The 21,734-nt window shown below is 40.6% G+C and overlaps 1 protein-coding gene across 5 annotated transcripts in view; it reads left to right on the top strand.

Annotated features, from left to right (window-relative positions):
- The window catches only part of KDM1B (lysine demethylase 1B), a 34,653-nt gene extending 16,511 nt beyond the window's left edge, over nt 1-18,142 (top strand). For all 5 annotated transcript variants that reach the window (XM_042461987.1, XM_042461983.1, XM_042461984.1 and 2 more), the window contains 13 exons: nt 403-581; nt 2,342-2,518; nt 3,375-3,449; nt 4,094-4,231; nt 6,415-6,586; nt 7,703-7,830; nt 8,483-8,614; nt 8,740-8,814; nt 10,490-10,606; nt 11,147-11,272; nt 11,605-11,727; nt 14,480-14,632; nt 16,086-18,142. In XM_042461987.1, coding sequence (XP_042317921.1) covers nt 403-581; nt 2,342-2,518; nt 3,375-3,449; nt 4,094-4,231; nt 6,415-6,586; nt 7,703-7,830; nt 8,483-8,614; nt 8,740-8,814; nt 10,490-10,606; nt 11,147-11,272; nt 11,605-11,727; nt 14,480-14,632; nt 16,086-16,169 — 1,679 coding nt within the window. In that variant the 3' untranslated portion in view covers nt 16,170-18,142. The remainder of the gene's footprint in view (nt 1-402; nt 582-2,341; nt 2,519-3,374; nt 3,450-4,093; nt 4,232-6,414; nt 6,587-7,702; nt 7,831-8,482; nt 8,615-8,739; nt 8,815-10,489; nt 10,607-11,146; nt 11,273-11,604; nt 11,728-14,479; nt 14,633-16,085) is intronic.
- Nucleotides 18,143-21,734: the final 3,592 nt, after the last annotated feature.

Below are 21,734 nucleotides of genomic sequence, written 5' to 3' on the forward strand. Positions count from 1 at the left end.
GTTTCAAAAACGTTGGGTAAGGTGTTAGAAAAGAATGCCATTTTCTTTCTTTGCAATGAAAAAGTTTAGTTTCTCATTTTTACAATGTCTCTCCTGGGTCTAAGTAAATTAGGGGTGGGGCAAAATGAGGCAAAATCAGTCAGTTGTCTCTGAGGCTTTGTAATTGCAGGTGCATAGGGGTAAGGCAGCTGTTGAGGGCTTCACAAACAGCATTGGAAGTCCACATAAGGCATGCAAGTTCATCCCTTGTGATTATATTATACTTATTGTCAGGCAGGGAAGATCCACTTGCAGTAGAGTCTATGTTTGTACTCTTTCACAGATTGCAGCTTCTTGAGCTATGATGAGAGTGCAGCAGGGAGGTGCAGCTCAACATGTACTATATGCTTTATTATTTTCCAGGAATGAACAAATACTTCCAGCCTTTCTATCAGCCAAATGAATGTGGCAAAGCCCTGTGTGTAAGGCCAGATGTAATGGAGCTGGATGAACTCTATGAGTTTCCAGAATATTCACGGGACCCTACAATGTACCTCGCATTGAGAAATCTCATTCTGGCTCTGTGGTACACAAACTGCAAAGTAAGCAAGACTGCAAGGATGACTTATGTCTGTTTGTTTAAAAAATCTCATTTTTACCATGTATTTTCTGGAGTGGAGAGAAACATTAAACTTTGAGAAAAGGGGAGAGACCTTTTTTTCCATCTGTCCGATACTTATTTGGCAAGAATAAAAAAGAGGGCCTTTTGGTTGTCTGCTCTCTGGCTCTGGAACCCATTGCCAAGGGGGATCAGTTAGTTTTATTTTTGTTGTCCTTCTGTCAGGAGGCAAGGGCATTCCTATTTGGATTTGGGTTTTCAAATTAGTTGCTGAAATGGATTCTAACTGTTAGACATTCATTATTTCTTTATAGTTGATGTGTTTTTACATTGGTTTGTTTTTATGTCTTAATTCTAATTTTATAATCAATCTTACATTCAACATTGGTGTTTGCCAACTTGAATATCATACTAGTAATAAATATATGATATTTAATTTAAATGTCATTTATCTGGCTATTTCCTATCCTCATCCACTGAAGGAGCAGGTGTCAAATGATCGACTACCCTCCCACTTGCTACATAGGCAAGGCTTTGTCAGTCTTTTATGTCTTTGTGTTTCTTGGAGGGTATGTTAACTTGCCATTTCCAGTTTTGTAGCAACAGGGATTTTCTGTGAAAAGTAAGGCTCTTCCATGGTAAGATAGAACGCCTTGATGACTGACGGGGGTCTGCCTTTGGATCAGGTGGGACAAAGACAAGAAGCAGCCTTTATGTGACTACCAGTGACCAAAACTCCTAGCCGAGTACTTCCCTATACATAACAGACTTAGGGCAGTAAGTGCCGGCTTGGGGATGGCATGGGAGCATGGGGTTTAAATGATGCACACCCTGATGCTGCCTCCCAAGTCAGCATCACACAACCCGCCCAACCAGATGGTGGGTAGCGTTGCGCTCTGGTGTGGCATTTATACACTTCACACTGCAGGAGCACCACAAAGCTGCTGCTGCGGCTGAAAGGGTGCTCTTTTTGAGCTGGCAAATAGCTGGATCAGGCCCACAGCGTGTGGTTGCTGCGGCCTCAATCTGGCACTGAAAGGGGCAGTGTGATGCTGCCCCTTTTGGGCCGTCTGTTTTGGCCCTGGGTTGCCCCCTTTATTGCAACAAATGGGGAAATTTGCAGATCAAGTTGGAGTTGGTCTGATGGAGATAAAATGACAATTTTTCCCCCATGTGAGATGATGTCCATGCTGATCCATATATAAACATGGGGAGGGAACACGGAACCAAGAATGTGGACAAGTGATGTCCTCAAATCATAGAAACTTAAACTGGGTGAATTGCTTTCTACCCTACTACCACCAGCAGCAGTGGGGACAGGTAAAGGGCACTCATACTGGAGGGCTGGTTGGGGTAAGATCCTTATTACAGAAGCCTTTGGTAAATATATGCTGTGAAAGAAAATATGCACTGTGAAGGATGCAAGTATATTTCTTATAGGCAGGAACCTCTTAGTATTTAGGAGCGGTATCTTTTGTTGTTTTTCTTCTCTACGTATTTATTCAGCCTCAGAGCCCTCCTACTCTCATTTTAAATACTCTTCATTTGGAGCATAATTTCATGCCTTCATGTCATTAAGTGAGTGAAGTATTATTTCATTGTATTACCTTCAGAGGCACAGATAATAAGGAATGGTATTTCAGGAAATGCAGCCTACTTTGTTGTATAGCTGAAGCAAGGGCACATTTTCCCTTGACTTCCATTAATGGGGTTGTTTCTTTTTCTTGCTCCTTCAATATACAGGAACCTTTAACTCCTCAGAAATGTACCCATCACATCATTGTTCGAGGCCTCGTGCGCATTCGCTGTGTGAAAGAGACAGAGCGAATCCTTCATTTTATGACCAGGAAGGGACTGATTAATACAGGGATTTTGGCAGTCAGTCCAGACCAGCCTCTTCTTCCCAAAGACTACCGCAATGTAGGTGTTATAAAATTCAAAATGTGTATATATATATATGAGAGCAGGGTGAGGGGGAATGGGAACAAAGCCATTGGGTCTTTAGAACCCCTTGCCAAGTATCCAAACTCACCTTCAGCTGTGCTGCTTCTGAGAAATAACCAAAACCTTTGGGGAAACCGAATTCTTTTGTTAATATTGAATTCAAAGTAGAAGCTTTTCTCTCTGCTCAACACCCTCAGGTCCTTTCTGTACACTCCAGTTATATCTTATATTGTGGCCATATCCAATAACTTAAAAGGGGTGTGTGAGCATTCATTGCAGGGAAAAAATTGGACATGGGATGGGCAGTTCAACACCCAATGTTCCTCAAATTTGTTTTTTAACAAAACTTCATTGATATCTACCCATTCATCCCATTTGCCCCATGTGTAGGGTAGGAGATCGTTATCTTGAATTTGACACTGTACAGTCCATTTCCCTCCCCTCTCTCTTTACTTTGCTCATTGTAGTAACACAGTCTTCTAAATTTGTGAACAGTGATATTTATAACAGCTATTAATTAATGTAATCTGACATTTGTGTATACATGGCTACCTCAGTGATTATAATAATAATAATAATTATGTCTGAGTTATTCAATTAACCTTTTCATAAAAACAGATATTTATACAAGGTGTGCCATTATGAATGTCTATTCTCATCCATAAAATATTTCCCTGAGCAAATTATTCTAGCATTTTTCCAGTATCATTTTTATGATTAGCAGGAGCAGTAGTTTTCTGTGTACTGTCAATCCATTTTGTGTATAAATTTCTAATGCAGCGTTACTAGTCATAGGAGAATGATATATTATCTTTTTTTTTCATCCTTAAAGAAATCTGTAATTGTGGTTGGAGCTGGTCCAGCAGGATTAGCAGCTGCAAGGCAACTTCAGAACTTTGGCATTAAGGTACAACATATTTAGATAAATAATGGCATTTTAATACTTCTGTCATCACATCTGTCTCTTGTTTATCTTCCTCTGTTCCTGCTGTGTGATAAAGAACTCCTGTGTTACGGTCCGGGAGGTGTCCCAAGAGAGTGCCTTAGTCTGTAGCATGCTTCTACACCTCTATGGCAGCCTATTAACTTAGCCACCTCTACATATGTTGGAGTACATCTCCCATCACCTGTAACCAGCATTACCATTGTAGTCTCACATATCTGCAGGACATTACATTGGAGAAGCCTGACCTATGGCAAGAAATAGATCTTAAATGCTGAGACTCGAGAATCAAGGCTTGATCTTGACATTACTATGGAGGATGGAAGTGGCCATATGACAAATATGATGCCACCTCTCTGTTGTTTGGCTGTTTTGTTTACAGTTATTTTCTTCTAACAAGAATGTCAATATTGGTAAACCTAATTTGTATCTGACAGTCCGTGATCCTAGGTTTATTTAATTCTCCTTAAACCTTGGTGGACTCTTAAATTAATTAAATGATCTGATACTTTGATTGTCTTGGCATCCTGTTAACTGTTGGAAGTGCTATGCTTTATTGCAATGTTTCTCATTGGTCCATCTTTTTGTTCTATTTTTTGTTGTTGCAGGTCCTCATACTTGAAGCGAAGGACAGAATTGGAGGGCGAGCATGGGATGATAAGACTTTCAAGGGAATCACTGTGGGAAAAGGACCACAGATTGTTAATGGCTGTGTCAACAATCCAGTGGCTCTAATGTGTGAGCAAGTGGGTTTGCATTTTTATTAATGAACGCTTATAAATATGTACATTCCTGTAATCCTAAAACTCTGTTAATTTCTGTTTCTGAGATGCTTGGGAAGCTGTCTTAGCTGAAAGGCCTAAGTCAGTTTCAGAGAAGTCGAGGGGGCAAATTCCAGTGGTAGAAGAAAGCCCAAATCCAAAGATTAGGAACCAAAAATACCATTATATTTTACCATAACATTCTTGCTGCCATTAACTAGGCACTAGGAGAAGCATGTTTTGTTTTTGCTGTATGTGGTTTCAAGTCAACTCCAACTCATGATTTTCTTGGCAAAGTTTATTTAGACAAGGTTTACCATTACCTTCCTCTAAAGCTAAAAGTGTGTTACCTGCCCAAACTCACTCAGTGCATTTCTGTGGTTGAGTAATAATAATAATAAAAATAATAAATTTTATTTATATCCTATCCCTCTATGAAACGCAATTGGGGTGGCTTAGAACATTAAAATATACATTCCCAAACTGTCATTCCCATCCCCCCTGAAAAAACCCAATTAAACAGATTAAAATTAAAACATACAGTGGGTCCTTGCCTTATGCGGGGATCCGTTCTGGATCCCTCCGCATAAGGCGAATTCCGCCTATGCTCAAGCCCCATTGTAAACAATGGGGCTCGTGCACGGCAGCGTGGTGGCGTGCGGGGCGCAACGGGCGCGCGCACCCATTCAGTTGAATGGGACGCGCCGCCCCTTCTGCCCTGCACGCGTCCCGCGGCTTGAGCGCGTATGCTCAAGCCACGTATGACGCGGGCGTGCTGTATTTAAAATTTACAAATAACAATGAACGGTTGCTATGGCGAGGTCGGGTCAGAACCTGAATTTCCTTTCTTTTGGTAGCCAGGGATTTATTCAGGAAAGGCCTGCCGGAAGAGATCCGTCTTAACGGCTTTCTTGAAGCTGTTTAGGGTGGTAATATGACAAATCTCTTCCAGCAGGCCGTTCAATAATCTGGGAGTGATAGCCAAAAAGGTCTTCTGGGTGGCCGTAGACAGTCTTGTTTTTAGAGGCTGTAACAGATTCCTCCCAGAGGACCTGAGAGCACAGGGAGGATTATATGGAAGGAAGTGGTCCCGAAAATGGGTTGGACCCAAGTCATTTAGGGCTTTATAGGTAATAACCAACACCTTGTACCGGGCCTGGAAACTGATGGGCAGCCAGAGAAGTGATCTTAAGATCGGTGTTATATGGTCTCTTCTAGATGTGCCTGAGACCAGTCTGGCTGCCATATTCTGTACTAGTTGAAGTTTCCAGGACAAGCACAAGGATAGTCCCATGTAGAGTGCATTCCAGAAATCCATACGGGAGGTTACCAGAGCATGTATCACAGACTCAAGGTCCCTGACTTCCAGGAAAGGGTGCAGCTGGTGTATCAGCCGGAAGTGATAACAGGCGCTCCTGACCATCGAGTAGGGATCTGAACCGTGATCCTCAGAGTCATAGTTCAACACTAACCACTATGCAATGCTGGCTTTTGCTTTCAATTTCTTAAATGGGGGAAATGCATAAAAAAGTTTGGAACCCGTACATCACCTGGAAATCACCAAGTGATGGGGTCATGAGAAAGAAGATGGGATTGTCTGATGGGAACCTAAAAAGGGTTGGATTCCACTTTAAGGTCTGAGGTTCCCTACCTGCTGGTGTGGATGTATTGAGCATCTTCGGAATAGTAGCTTTTCTGGACATAAAAGAGGCAGAATGAAATAACAGGAGATGGTTGCTGTTCTTGGGAGCAAGAGTACAGATTGCATTCTAAAACACTGGCCTGTGTGATTAGTCTGTTTCATCTCACAAGGTCTTCTGATTTAGGGTTATTTCACTGATTCATTTCTTGCTTCAGTAAATCAGATGGCCTTTTCCTGCAGCTAGGTCTCCTTGTTTGAAATGACAGCACATAACCCATGATGTCAGTCTCATAAATATTTATTATAATAAACAATTCTGATACCCAGAATATAGAGCTATTAATGAAGATTTTAATGTTGTTCAATGCTTACATTTAAACCATCAGTAATTTTATTTTAAAGTCTTTGTTCTCTCCAGTATCTGACTTGGAGGTCCTTGTTGTTTGTTAACATCTTTGAATAACTGAACATTTGCATCCCATGAAAATAGCTTGGATTATTTCTTTCTCCTATATTTTTTCTAAAGATGGGCATTAAAATGCACAAAATTGGAGAAAAGTGTGACCTGATCCAGGAAGGAGGAAGGATAACTGATCCTACTATAGATAAGCGGATGGACTTCCATTTCAATTCTATTCTTGATGTTGTAGCTGATTGGAGAAAAGATAAAAACCAGCATCAGGATATTCCTCTTGGAGGTAAGAGGATACATTTTAGGGCTTAGAGTGTAATGAGGACAGAGGAGCAGCTGGAGAAACTAATCACAGGAAATTGTACCAGTTTACCTGTGTTTCTGCATTTCACTTGAGAAAAATGACAATTCTTTCATAGTGTCACTTGGAGCACATGGATTAGGTCTCTCTAAATGCCATGCAGTGGCCTGAATCCTGTTGGTACAGTCTACCATTGGCTGCACTTTTCACAGGGTTGGTGAGGGAGAAATGGTAAGGGTGTCTTAGAAATGGTGAGGGAAGGCAGCCAATGTTTTTAGGCTCCAAGCAGCCTATTTCTTGGGTGCTTTCCTTTCACATCTTCAGCGCCTGCAGGCTTTTTCTGTCTGTTGCCATTGTGTAGGTTAGCATAGTGGCACAGTGTGCCACAGAATTCTAGCCAGTGTGTTGAAATGGCGTTATATTTACCAAATTCAGTATAATCCTATATTTGTTGGTGTTCAAGTTTTATTTGAAATGCAACATTTTGAACTTTAAATTTGGTTGTTTTATCTTCCCTCTGATTTTAAAATATGTTGTTGGATTAGACAGATGATCATTTGCATGCAGTAGTGAATGTTCATGTACCATGTGTGACAGGTACCATCTCAGAAAGGGCATTCGTCCTCCTCTGTGTCACAGGAGGTGAGTGTTTCATCTTCTAAGATGGTACCTGTTGTGAGAACTACATGTTTCATGTTAAGACAAAGCAAGAATACATTTCTGTTATAGTTGTTTTCAGTGCAATATAAAGAGCAGGCTGGGCCCCTGAAAATACAAGGTGATCTGTGTTGAGGTTGCACTAGAGAGGTTTAAATATAAGAGTGTTTAGGGAAGCTGGTTACTGGTAGCCTGCCCATTTATATTAAAAATTGTTGCCCTGTGAGGGCACTATTGATTTCAATTGAAAATAGGTTTAATATGTGTTTTAACTCTTGTTAAAGGCATAATGTATATAAATATTTTTTCCAGAAAAACTTCAGGTTTAGAAAACTAAGAATAGTACAATGAAAGTAGCTTTTACGAATTAGGCTGCTGAACAAGGAGGAACGTATAATAAATGAATAATTATTCCTGACCACTGAACCTGTGTATCACTTGCAGATAAAATCCAAGAGATCTATAAAGTTTTTATTCAGGAATCTGGTATCCAGTTCAGTGAACTAGAGGAAAAGGTCCTTCAGTTCCACATCAGTAATCTTGAATATGCCTGTGGCAGCAACCTCCATGAGGTGAGCATGAGATGTTTTTCTCATCATGACAGAAATACCTGATTCACAAACAGACACACACACACACACACCCATACAACAGGGTCCAGATCAGCTAATTTCTTAGTAAATGTAGATATGTTCTAGGTTAGAAATTCTTCTGGTATTCATTAAACATGAAAATCCTGTTCAGTTGGCAATGCCTGTGGAACTGAAAATAAGTGTGGAAGGGGTACATGGTGTTTAAATAGTGGCCTAGTTTCCTATAGCCAATAAGCAGAAGAATATGTTAGTATTTTCATCTTTAGCATTTAATGTTACATATGTTGCATGCTAGCATAGCATAGCTTTATTGCAAGATGTGAGCATTCGGTCTTGAAATCCAATCAGATCAAGCTAGAAGAGATTAACTGCCTTGGAACTCTTAATGTGCTAAGTCTTAACCTACAGAGGATGTCATAGCTGCAAATGAAGATAAGTAGCTATTATCCATATGCCAGTTAGAAGAAGAATCTCTTCAGTTTAGCTCACTCTCAGAAAAGTCACATTCAGCATGTATTGTTGTAACCCCCCTTGATCTTTGGAAAGGCGGGCTAGAAATAAATGATTTATTATTTTATTATTTATTGAGTATTATAACCAACAGATGAAGAAAACCATGCTTTTCTTACAGGTTTCAGCACGTTCTTGGGATCACAATGAATTTTTTGCTCAATTTGCTGGTGATCACACACTCTTAAGCTCAGGATACTCTGTCATCATTGAAAAAATGTCTGAAGGCTTGGACATTCGGTTAAAAGTTCCAGTAAGTATTGAAAAGCTGAAGAGCAACTACTGTGCTTTCCCCTTAGATTACAAAGATGAGCACTAGTGTCTTAATTACAAGTACATATTTCATAAAGATCATTTTCTCTTCTCTTTTGAAACAAGGTTCGCACTATCGACTATTCAGGGGAACAGGTACAGGTAACTGCAACAGATGGAACTTCATGGACAGCCCAGAAGGTGATGTGTTTCTTCCTTCTCTTTTATGTTTTATATTTTCAGAAGTCAAAGTAATGGGCTCATCTTGGTCACAATGGCTCATGCAATATATACCCTATTATTAAAGGATTTCTTTGATGTTAGCAAGAGATGAAATTAAAGTATTTGGTCAGAATGGAACTATTTGCTTTGATCTTGTTGCCATTTGCGCTTCCCCCTTAACAGCTCTTCCTTCCATACTTACTACTCTGAATCCTTGACACATTCTTACATTAACGTTAAGGAACCTGCTGTGGTCTGTGCTGGGACAGCACTGAGAAGGGGCAAGTTGAAGTCTAGACAAGAGTACGAGGCTGTCATAGGTCCAAAACACACTGCAGAAATAATCCAGTTTGAGATCACTTTAATTGCCCTTCCTCAGTGCTAGGGAATCCTGGGAATTGTAGTTTATTGTGGCACCAGATCTCTGACAGAGAAGGCTAAATATTTCATAAAAAGTACAGTTCCCAAAATTCCCTAGCATTGACCCAAGGCAGTTAAATTGGACTCAGACTGGATTATTTCTGGATTGTGTTTTGGACCATATGGCATGAACCTCTGGAAAGTAAAAATAGCTTTTTCTTAACCTGGTCCTATTTTATATGGAAAAACTGCATGACATGAAAGGGTGCCTTGAAGCTAACACATTTATTAGGGCATCAATTTTCATAACGAAACACTTAGTTTTGGGATGGGGAACTTACAGTCAGTGACCTAATTCAGTCCCATGCAATTTCCAAAGGTCACACTCCATTATCCCTTATCACTCTGCAGCAGCTCCAGTCCCTCATTGTTGCTGTTGTGTGCCTTCAAATAATTTCCAATTTATGGCAATCCAAAGGCAAACTTATCACAGGATTTTCTTGGCAAGATTTGTTCAGTGGGGATTTGCCTTTGACATCCCCTGAGGCTGAGAGACTATGACTTGCCAAAGATCACCCAGGGGTTTCCATGCCTCAGTGGGGATTTGAACCCTGGTCAAACCACTACACCCTGCAGGCTCCCCCAGCTCCTCATTGGGCATTAGGAAGGCTTCTTATGGCGGAGGGGCACTTTCAGTATACTTGGCCTTAGTGGGAACATTTTGGTCTTGTCAATGAGTTCTGGATTTGGTCCAGAGAGTGCCATATCTGCCCCCCTCCCCTGCGTTTCTGTAGGCAAGTTACAGCTCTGTTCCCATACCCCCAATGAAACAGAATTTAAGTGAATGGAGGGCTGAAGAGAGAGCCAGTGTAGTGTAGTGGTTTGAGCATTGCACTATAACTCTGGAGACTAGAGCTGGGGTAAATCCTTGAGCAAGTCACATTCCCTCAGTTTCAGGGCAAGGGCAACTCCCTCTGAAAAATTTTTGTCCAAAAAAACCCTGTGACAAGTTCACCACAGGGTCACCCTTAGTTGGAAACGACATGAAGACACCCAACAGCAAGGGCTCAATGTTTTTTTTTCCTTAAGTATATCTTGTTGTTGTGTGCCTTCAAGTCATTTTTGATTTATGGCAACCCTAAGGTGAACTGTCATGGGGTTCTCTGGGGCTGAGAGTATGGGATGTGCCCAAAGTCACCCAATAAGTTTCCATGGCCAAGCAGGGAATCAGATCTTGATCTCTAGAGTTACTGTACTATAAATTCAACAATTTTTTCTCCCTCTTCATTTTCAGGTTTTAGTTGCTGTACCTCTGGCTATTCTTCAAAAAGGTGCCATCCAGTTTAATCCAGCCTTGTCAGAGAGAAAAATGAAAGCTATCAATAGCTTAGGAGCAGGAGTCATTGAAAAGGTAAGAGCTCCTCTTTGATATGGGCACAGGAATAGAAGCAATGGCGAACAACAGTATTCTACTGAAACTATAGGCAACATCTTCCAGTTACAGTTTGGAGCATTTATATTGTATCACAGAAATAGCATGTCTTCTAACTACAAATGAAGGGAAATACATTTTATTTATAAAGCTAAATTGGAGGTGGACAGCTTATGCTCCTCCAGATGTTGTTAGTCAGTTCCTGAACCATCTGCTATTGGTCCCTGGAGATTTCCCAAGAAAAAAAGAAACAATTCTAGCCAATGGGCATAAATATCCCTGTCACATGGGGGAAAGAATAGTTGTTTGCTTAAGAAGCACTGCTGTAGATCAGTTGTCCCTGCAGCCTCACCAGGGTAGTGATGTAGAATGCTGGTAGTTGTGATCCAACAGTATCTGGAGGGTTGTGTGATTGCCATATCTGGCCTACTGAGTTCATTGGGGATTACTGTCTAGAAGATGTGCATAGGATTGCAGCCTGAATTAGGAAGGATATAATTCCTGCCCTTTCCCCTCTAGATTGCATTACAGTTTCCTTACCGATTCTGGGACAGCAAGATTCAAGGAGCTGATTACTTTGGCCATGTTCCACCTAGTTCCAGCAAACGTGGACTCTTCAGTGTTTTCTATGACATGGATCCACAGGTATTGTAAATGTTGCATAAACTCTTGCACTCTTGAACTTTTCCTATTTTATTGAGCCTTTCATATTTAAAGAACTGATGAGATTTAAAATTTCACTTTAAAATTATTTTGTTATATAATGAACTTCAAAAATATGAGAGCACTTTTCCAGACACACAGTGTATAAATAAATACAGTACTATTTAGAAGAGATATTGGTGATTTTTCTTTTATGAGTTGACTAGTATTAGTCTAGGAGAGTTATTGAAAACAGTAATTTTGTTGGAAATACTGTGACTTGATTTTTGTGGAAATACTACATATGACTATCCTTGTTTCTGTCTTATTTGCAGCGTAAATGTAGCGTTCTGATGTCTGTAATTACTGGTGATGCTGTGGCAACTATTAAGAACTTAGATGATAAACAAGTCCTGCAGCAATGCATGACTGTACTCCGTGAGCTTTTTAAGGAACAGGCAAGTCTGTTTTTCTCAAGCAAATGAACAGCCATGGATGAAATACAAATGTTAAGCAAATCTACCATAGGGCATATTAGTTTTTTTACATTAAAGGTAAATGTAAACACATTGATATTACATTTTACATTCAAGGTAAAGGTAAACATTACGAATGGGAAAATACATTAATCTGGGTTCTGTCAATTTTCCATTTTTCCATCTTAAATTTTAGTTCTGTCACCTTCCTCCCATAGCAGTTCGCAGGTTTTTTTTAAGTTACAAAACTGATTTTTATAATAATTTTCTATGCAGTTTTGTTTAACATACAATTTCGGCAACCTTTTTTCCATCCCAGTGGAATGCATTTTTGTACATTACTTTTAGTGATCCATAGTACAGTCACTTTTCTTTCATATATGCATTTTTGTATGCATTTTTGGACTGGATAACTGCATTGTGAATTCAGAAAAGTGCTAATACTGATGGATAACTGTGCTCTGATTCTTCTATATGGTTTGGAAGGTGTGAATTAGGCGAGCTTCTTTTAAAATGCAAGCTGAGCAATTGTCTCACCAACGTGTTGTGGTCAAAATATTTGTGGTCATATACTAAAAGTTACACTTAAGTAGAAATGGTGGCAGAGTCCACCCTCCATATCTGCAGACTTGCCATCTGTAGATTCAACCATCTGTGGATGGCAAGCCCAGCTTGTCCCCAATGGTGGTGGGTGCACATGGCTACACTGCCATTAGGGACAGCCCCCATTGTCCCAGTGGTGGCATGTGCACATGGCTGTACCACCATTAGGGACAGTGAGTCCCATTGTCCCTAATGGTGGTGCAGCCATGGGCATGCACTGGGGACAATGGGGGCTGTCCCTAATGGTCACATGGCCACATGCACGCCCCACCATTGAAGTTCCATTGACCTCAGTGGTGGTGTGGCTGTATGGCCGTGCCTCCATTGGGGACAATGTGGACTCAATCATCAGCAGATTTTGATATCTGTGGAGGAGGGGGCAGTAGGAGGTCCAGGATGGATCCCCTGCAGATATTGAGGGCTGGATTGTATATCTTGCTTGAATAGACCGACATTAAAGATGGTTTGCTGGAGAGGAAGGTTTGCTAGAGAGAAATCTTATATTTCTGTGTACCTCTCTATTCCCTTCATATTTTTTCTCTGACCCAGCTGTAGTGACAAAAGTGTGGATTAGAGCCTTTCTCCCACCCTATTTTTGCAGAATTATAGGTATCAAAGAAAGAAAATCCTGTAGATAAGGTGAGATTGCTCTGGAATGTGGAGGCAAAGTACACCTATGTGCAATAAGTGAACACTGATGTGGCATGTCAGTAGGCAGAGTTGATTTCTCCAACAGGCTGGCTATAAAGGTGGGGGCTGCCAGAGGAGTGACTATAAAAGGGGACAAGGCAGTCAGAGTCAGAGAAGAATGTGTCAGTTTAATGAGGAGTGTGTCATTTGAAAAAGCAGCTTGGAGCAGTTTACAGCTGTTTTGTTCTGGGAATGGTTAGTTAGGATTCAGGTAATTGTTTCTTAACATAATTCATACTTCTGTTAAAGGGGAGCAGGTTACTAGTGTAAGAAGAAAGGTTTAAAAGGAATAATTTTATTTTTTCTGAGAGTTTCATAAGGGAACTTAGTAACAAACAAGTTGTACCTGTTGAAACACTGTACTACTGTAACCATACGCTCTGAAACAACCTCAAAATGAACAATTTTGCTTGGACATAAAGTTATTGTCTATCCTGCTTCAAGAAGAGAATGGCCTGAATGAATTTATAATAAAAGTCTCATAGACACACGCTACCAATAACAAAACACATGTGAGAGAAGGACACTAGGAACCCTATCACTAATTCATTTAATAGAAAGGTGTATTAAGGGTGAAATTGGGGCAAGAGTCAGGACCAAGGGATCAAGTGATGTTTCTGAGATAGAAGACAAGCCTCAGAGCATTGGCAGGAAGTACCCTGATCATCTCTTGGAGAAATCACCTCTGTCTAGTGACTCACCAAATACATTCCCCCTTTGAAGTCATTGCTCTGTGGAGGAAATCCTGGAAGTAGGATGTGATGGCTCTGAAACTTGGAGGCAAAGTACACCTATGAGCAACAAGTCAACACTGGCTACAGGAAAACTGTTTTCAACAGCTTCTCTATGATAGCCATAATGTGTGCTGTGACCCTTAATAAATTTACTTTTTTACATAGGAACTTAGAAAGTTGGCTTATATATTCTTACATCTAGTTCTGCATTGTCTGCACTGACTTGTAACAGTGGGTTTCAGACACACGTTAGTCCTACCTGTAGAACCCAGAGATTGAATTGGGGACCTGATGAATTCAAAGCAATTAAACTGAACTTTAAAAGTAGGAATTTAAATGTCACCATTTAAAAAAGAACGAAAAATTGCCCTGGTCTATGTTTCCTGTTGTTAGGAACACCTTAAATCCAGGCTTCAGAAAACTTGTAACAAGAAGGATAATTTCCTAGTGGGACTGTCATATTTCTTTCAGTGGAATAACTCAGTAGCCTAGTAGACCTCTTCTCAGTTGTTTATGCATTTGTTTGCCCAACCAATGTGGATTTTTATTAGTTTGGAAGCACCTAGTAATTTTCAAATTAAGTCAAGTAATTTAATGATAATTTACCTTTAAACCATATGCCTTAATAAAGCAGGAGACTGTATAGATACATGGACTTGGCTGTGCATTACAAAGAATCTATATTTTTCCTTGCCTCTCTTATACAGGAGGTGCCTGACCCAGTCAAGTACTTTGTTACACGGTGGAGCAAAGACCCTTGGATCCAAATGGCATATAGTTTTGTAAAGACAGGGGGGAGTGGTGAAGCTTATGATATCCTTGCTGAAGACATACAAGGAACAATCTTCTTTGCTGGCGAGGTGAGATCTTGATATTGCATAGTGTCTTAAACTAATTCAGTTCTTTTCAAATAAGACAGAAAAGTAGAATAGGTATTCAAGGCTCTGAGAAAACTGTGGAAAGTTTGTGAAATCTGTAAGATTATGATGCTGGCTTGAGACCTTACAAAAGCTTGTAAATAACACAGATGTTGGATAACTGCTGTGATTCAGATTAGACAGAGCACTAGTCTAGTCTAGTGTTATGTCTAGTCTGAATCACAGCAGATATCCAGCATCAGTCACAAAAAGACTTTCCTGTCTCAGATATTTGAAATCCTCTAGTTAAAAGAGTCAGGGATCATAACGTGGGACTGCATCTATGCACATATCCATTTCAGCCTCACATCAGGCCTGGTTGAGGGTCGGGTGAATACTTTGGTTGCATTGATGTTGATAAGATACTGATTTTCCTAGAATTCTCACAGACATAACATTGACCGTGGTGTCATCCTGGATTACCTGAGAAGTTTGGGAACTGGAGGCACTATTTTCTAGTAGTTATGCTCCTTTCTGACAAGATCTGAAGGACTGCTGTTCCACCTGATGAGAAACAATCTGTGGGGTCGCTCTGACTTTAATCCTGTTGGTGATACATGCACTGGGGTTTATGCCTGAATTTTTTTCTTTTCTTTTTGACATTGCACAATGCCCCTTGTCATAGAATCATAGAGTTGGAAGAGACCACAAGGGCCATCCAGTCCAACCCCCTGCCATGCAGGAAATCACAATCAAAGCATCCCCGACAGATGGCCATCCAGCCTCTGCTTGAAGACCTCCAAGGAAGGAGTCTCGACTACACTCCCAGGGAGTGTGTTCCACTGTCGAACAGCCCTTACTGTCAGGAAGTTCCTCCTAATGTTGAGGTGGAATCTCTTTTCTTGGAGCTTGCATCCATTGCTCTGGGTCCTGTTTTCTGGAGCAGCAGAAACAAGCTTGCTCCCTCCTCAATATGAGTCTGACATCCCTTCAAATATTTAAACAGGGCTATCATATCACCTCTTAGCCTTCTCTTCTCCAGGCTAAACATCCCCAGCCCCCTAAGTCGTTCCTCACAGGGCATGGTTTCCAGACCCTTCACCATTTTAGTCGCCCTCCTTTGGACACGCTACAGTTTCTCAATGTCCTTTTTGAATTGTGGTGCCCAGAACTGGACACAATAGGAATCCAAAAGCAGGTGTCTTAGGAGTCCAATAGCAGGTGGCGTGTTTGTGAGTGCGGCTCCATTTTTTTACTCATGTCTCAGCTGTGGGAGTGTGCCTGGACATGTACCAGCTTCTCTTGAAACAGATGGCTTATTCTGAGTAGGTTGAAGATATGTAGGCTATGTGTATATACGGTACATTTAGATCTAATCAGAATGAGAAGATTTCTACATAGTTTGTATGCATCATATGTCTGACTAATGTCTCCTTTATTCTCTTTTTTTAAAAAGGCCACCAACAGACATTTTCCACAGACTGTTACTGGAGCTTACTTGAGTGGTGTTCGGGAAGCAAGCAAAATAGCCGCATTCTGAGTACTAAACTACTGTTTACAGATTTTTATTTTTACAACTTTCTACTATTCAGATCCAAATTTCAGGGCAACTTTCCATGATGCAAGTGGTGCTTAAATCTTTGCTACCTAGAGACAATCTTGCCATCCCTTCTGTGGGGAGTTGTTGTTCCCCCCCTTTATCCTTTGACTTTCGAGAGGACAGTGATGTTTAAAGTTTTACCAGTGCAGCATCCTAAAGTAGCAAGTACTTCTCCAAAGTGCTGGCAAACCATGTTCAGCCCTAGAATTTTCTTTTGCGATCCATTTGAGGTACTTATTCTATACTATGAAAGACTGGAATACTGAATACTGAAAAGTTGTATTTGTGAATAGCCCCTGTATAATCAGGGGTATACTGATAGGAATCATGTGGGTGTCTCGGATCATGCTTGGAAAAAGATGTGTTCTTTTTAAACTAAGCTGCTGAACAAGCTGAAAGATAGTCATAGGGCTTTTTAATAGTGTCCAGTTACTTTTACACTTATAAAACCATCTTTTTGGGAACGTTCCTTTTTAATTCACCCACAGAAACATCATAAAACTATTTCTTGTGGATATACTCGGATGTTTAGTATCTATTGAACATCTAAACGGATTAGTAAAAATGTTAAATTTGAGGCTTATTCCTTTTTGCGCAGTGAAATTTCTAAATCATAGGAGCCAACAAAGTGGAATCATTTATATGTGTATAATTGCTAAAGCGTGGTGAAGCAATTGAGAAAGATATTGAGCTTTTTTAAAAACTGAAAAACAAGGTCACTAGATTACTTTTTATGAAAGATTAAAATGATGTAGCATCATCCAGACACAGTTAACTGCTTTTAATGACAGAAATAAATGCATACAACTCTCCTATTGAAATTAATGGGGCTTCAAAGTACATCACAGTGGCAGATTGGACTCTGAGTTGTATAAACTAAGTTTCTGGTCATAAAATTAGTGGAAGGAAAGCCATTTTGTATTCAAATGAAGCAGTATGCTAAATTATTGAAAGATTATATGGTTGAAGATATTCATGATCTTATGTCACGTTACTTTTGCAGTGTTCTGAAAAATAATTAGAATGGAAACGTGGGCAGGCGTTTTGCTGTTGGTTTCCAAAGAATCCCTCAGAAAATCTGTAACTTGAAAACTGTTGCTCATTTTTTATGGTTTCCTGTGAGAATATGAATAGGTAAAATTTTTGAAATACATAAAGCCCTACATAGTGTAGGAGAGGACAGTTTGAAAAGTGGCTTCCTGTTAAGAAACCCTCCAAGTTATTTTTAAGCTGAACTGCTGATATTTACATAAATGTTTGATAGATGGAGTGTAATCATGAGAACTATTAGTAAGAAATGTAAAATGTGAAAATGGAGGTGCACATTTTCCTACATTTCTTGTCGAATTGGTCAAATGAGAAAACAATGAGAACACTTGCTTAAGACAGGCTTACTGATCCATATTGAAAAATATTCTCTGTGGTATTGAGTAATCCTGCTGTAGGTTGGAGAGCAAATAAAAATATCAAACAACAAATTGAGATGTCCACTAGAAATCAAGGTTTGCACTTGATGTTGCACTTGAGCGGAGATTCTGTAGGCATGAGTAAGCATTTTCTAGTAATTACTGTTGAGACAAAATTGAGTCATACTGTGAAACTATTTACATTATAAATACCTTTAAATCACTGCATTGTAAACATGCTTAAACTACAAAATTTCCTATTTTTCATTTATTTAAGATGTCTAAAATGCCATTCAGGAAGTCAACGGGTTCACTTTTAATAGTTGATCCCAAAGTTTGGTTTTTTTAAAGCTTCTGAAACTAATGTTTAAGCATGCTCATTTTGTATTCTGTATATACAAATTATGCCTTATAAATCTAAGAAAACATTTTTAAAGGCAATCTTTTTGCTGTGGAACATGGTTGTAAGATGACTTAAACACAATGCAATAAAAACTGGAAATAGTTTGTTCAGTGTGTTTGATCATCCCTACTGAGAGGTAAAACTTTGTAACTCTGATAGTATCCTGACAAGCCATATTTTATCGTAATAGGAATTAACTGAAGTGAGCTTTGCAATCATGTACACTTGTCTTCCGTTGCTGTTTTCCTCAAGCCCAATAATCTGTGGTTAGTTGGTTGGGTTGACCTTGTGGGCTGACTTCAATCTGTGCATTATGAAGTTGTTTCAGCTCAACAAAAACATAGTTAAGATTAATCACATTTTAAGCATTATGTATTTATCCTAAAGTGCTTCAAATGAAGTGAAAGCTGGAGAGGGGACCTGAGGTTTGGTTTGGCTCATTCCCATCTCAAACTATTACCCACTGAGAATTTTCTAATGTGTCTCTCCCTTCATTGTTTTCTTTTTTAACAGTGAAGAGGGGAATTGTAGATGGTTACTTGCAGTTAAAGCATGTGAGAGTGAGACATGTATAAAATGACATAAGGATTGCCTCACTCCTTTCTTCCCCTGGCATGAGGTGGGCAGAGCTGCAATGTGCATCCATTAGCATCTCCCTGTCTATCCAGTGGGACATTTCTGTCAACATGTAAGGGACACTTTGGCCGATTACAAACCGGCAGTTGGGACGTCCAGAGGACGTCCCATTTTAAAAAAGGGGTGTCTCTTCTAGATGCCCCTGAGTCTAGTACGGACTGTGTCCGTACAATATGGCGCCGGCCCTTCTACATGGCCGGCGCCATATTGACGTATCGGACGCTGAGCGTCGCGCGGCCCTGACGTCGTCACGAATGCGCCCTTGGCGCTTCGCGATGCCATCAGTGCGCCGCTGAAAGAAGCTCCATTTTGGAGCTTCTTTTTTGCTCCGCGCGGGAGCTGCACGGTATGGCTGTTGAGGCTCCCGCGCGGAGCAGGCGGCGGCGGCAGACTGCCTCAAAGCGGTGGTCTAGAACCCGCCTTTGTCCCTTAATCTGTTTGCATCCAAGCTGTAATTCGGAAGCATCTTTGTTAAGGAACACCAAGAAAAATAGGAAATGGGCAGAAGTTGCAATACAATCAGTGATTCAGACACAAGCATTATCTTTCATATGCTAAATACTCAATGTCCAATTTAAATGGAAGCATAAGCTTTAACAGATCCCTCTTGGTGGGCAGGGGCTCATTTTAGCACACTGAAAGTGAGCTATGCCATTCCTGATCACCATTTGGATCAATTTTATGCTCTTTAAAATTTATGCTCTTTATGCTCTTTGAAGGGTGGGGGAACTGCTGCATTTGCAGTTAATTTTGAATTCTTTTGTCTGGTGATTTGATGAAAAATTGCTCAAAAATCACCTGGAGGTGGGGGGAGAAAGTGGAAGTAAAAATGCTTTCAGGGTTGGGGCTCTGGGGTTGCATGCAGCCAGAAATTGAACTTCCCCTCACTCTGCTTTAAATTCATGTAAATAACTGGTTACATAATCCTAATGGAAATTATTTCTGTAAGAGTCACCCGATTCTGGTTTCTATGGAAAAACTTTGTGAGCCATTGATACAAACAGCTATACTATGAGGACACTCCCTGCCCACAAATAATGTAGCCCAATTCACATGGTTTTTCAAACAGGTCCTAGATGCAGTATTCTAAGACAAACTGTGTTAGTACATGCAGAGATCTTGTAGCACCTTTGGGATTAACTGAGAAAAGGATGTTTGTAGCAGTCTACAAAAGCTTATACTGTAGTATTACAGAGTTGGAAGAGGCCACAAGGGCCATCCAGTCCAACTCCCTGCCATGCAAGAACTCACAATCAAAGCACTCCCAATAGATGGCCATCCAATCTTTGTTTAAAACCTCCAAAGAGGGAGACTCCACCACTCTTTGAGGGAGTGTGTTCCACTGTTGAACAGCCCTTACTGTCAAGACATTTGTCCTAATGTTTAGGTGGAATCTCTTTTTCTATAGCTTGCATCCATTGTTCCAAGTGCTACAAACTTCTCTAGTTCTTTCAAGTTTCAGCTATCTGATATAAAAACATTTTTGCAAGAGGTATTAGAGCAAAGCATAACTTGTGCCTTGCTGACTGGGACCAAGGAGTTAAGACTAAGCTTCCAAACCCAGAAACGTGGGTCTCATGAGGCCTTTGTAGCCGTGGACAGCTATTACATCACACCTATCATAGCCAGCCACGAGGAGAACTCGGAGGACTCGGCTCCTCAGGTACAAGAGGAACCTGAGGCTATGCCAGGCCCCAGTCCTGCCCTGCCAGATCCCAGCTCTGCTCTCCCAGGCCCAGTAAATTTGGCTCAGCCAGACCCTAGCTCTGTGAGATCTCCTCCAGTGGAGCCTGGGGCTCAGCAGCCCAGCCTTGCCCCAGTAGAAGTGCCAGACTTGGGACACATAGAGCAACAGAGCATTGAGGTTCCTACCTTTAGCCAGAGGAGATCAGAAAGGGCGTGCCTTTGGCGTTCCAAGAGGCTTGTTGAGAAATACTCATTAGGCAATCAGCAGCTGTGATAAGGGAGCTAGATACAAGACACCTGGCAGATGCTGAGGGCTCTTGAAGAGACATTTTTTTGCACTAAGCAAACTCTGCTGGATCTGACTCCTTGCCTCCTAAACTTTTGACTGCCTTGGAATCCTTGACCTCGGACCGGACTCGATGACCAGCCCTCTGGTATTCTTGATCTCGGAGTGGACTGGTAGTATTGCTCTCTGTAATCCTGAACTTTGGACTGGCTTGTGGCTTACTATCTTCGGACTTCGTTTGGCATTGTTGCTGGGGGACTGCTTCTTGGCAGCTTGGCATGTTTACTTTTTGCCCAGCAAGTTCTTATCAGCCGTGTGTGTGTTGGCAGCAATCCTGGATAACACCATATGTTTAACACTTCCCCCCTGATTTATTTTATAACATAATTATAGCACATTGTTTCCACTTCAACTGTTGTTACTACTTCCGGTATCCTGGGATTTGTAGTTTGATACAGTGGGCCCTTCCACCATGTAAGGGGAATTCCGCATATCCTTGAGCCCATTCTGCAAGAGATATTCGAGCACATGCACCATTACCCCTTCCAGGACGCACTGAGCCTTCTTCCAGCACAACTTTCAGCGTATGCTGAATGCCGCATAAGCCATGCTGGCTTATAATGCGAGCATACTGTATTTAAAATCCTCAGACAGAGCTCTAATACCCCAGCAAAGTACCAATCCCAGGATTCTGTACAATACAGCCATAGCAGTTATAATAGTATCTCTGTGCTACAGTTGTGTAGTGTGAAATATACCAAATTTTCATATATTACATTGTAAACATCCACTGTGATAAAAGCATGGTACTGCTTTGTAATTCCTTTCTAGACAACTCACTTGCCCTATTTGTATATTAGCTATACATATTTACTACTTTAAGTGCCCTTTTAAATATTTGGTTAGAACATTTGAGGGAGGAAGTCTGTATAATGCTCTTATTTTAATATAGTAAGAAAATGAATCTGGCTGTTATTTAGTAATAATAACAGGTTGAGAAGTGTACTCTATGGCAAGAGACACATTTCCACCTGAAAATCTCATAAGGAGTTTGGGTTGGGTAGATGCCATGATTATTCACTTGCTGA

This window comes from Sceloporus undulatus, chromosome 4 (genome assembly GCF_019175285.1).
Source record: "Sceloporus undulatus isolate JIND9_A2432 ecotype Alabama chromosome 4, SceUnd_v1.1, whole genome shotgun sequence".
Lineage (NCBI taxonomy): Eukaryota > Metazoa > Chordata > Lepidosauria > Squamata > Phrynosomatidae > Sceloporus > Sceloporus undulatus.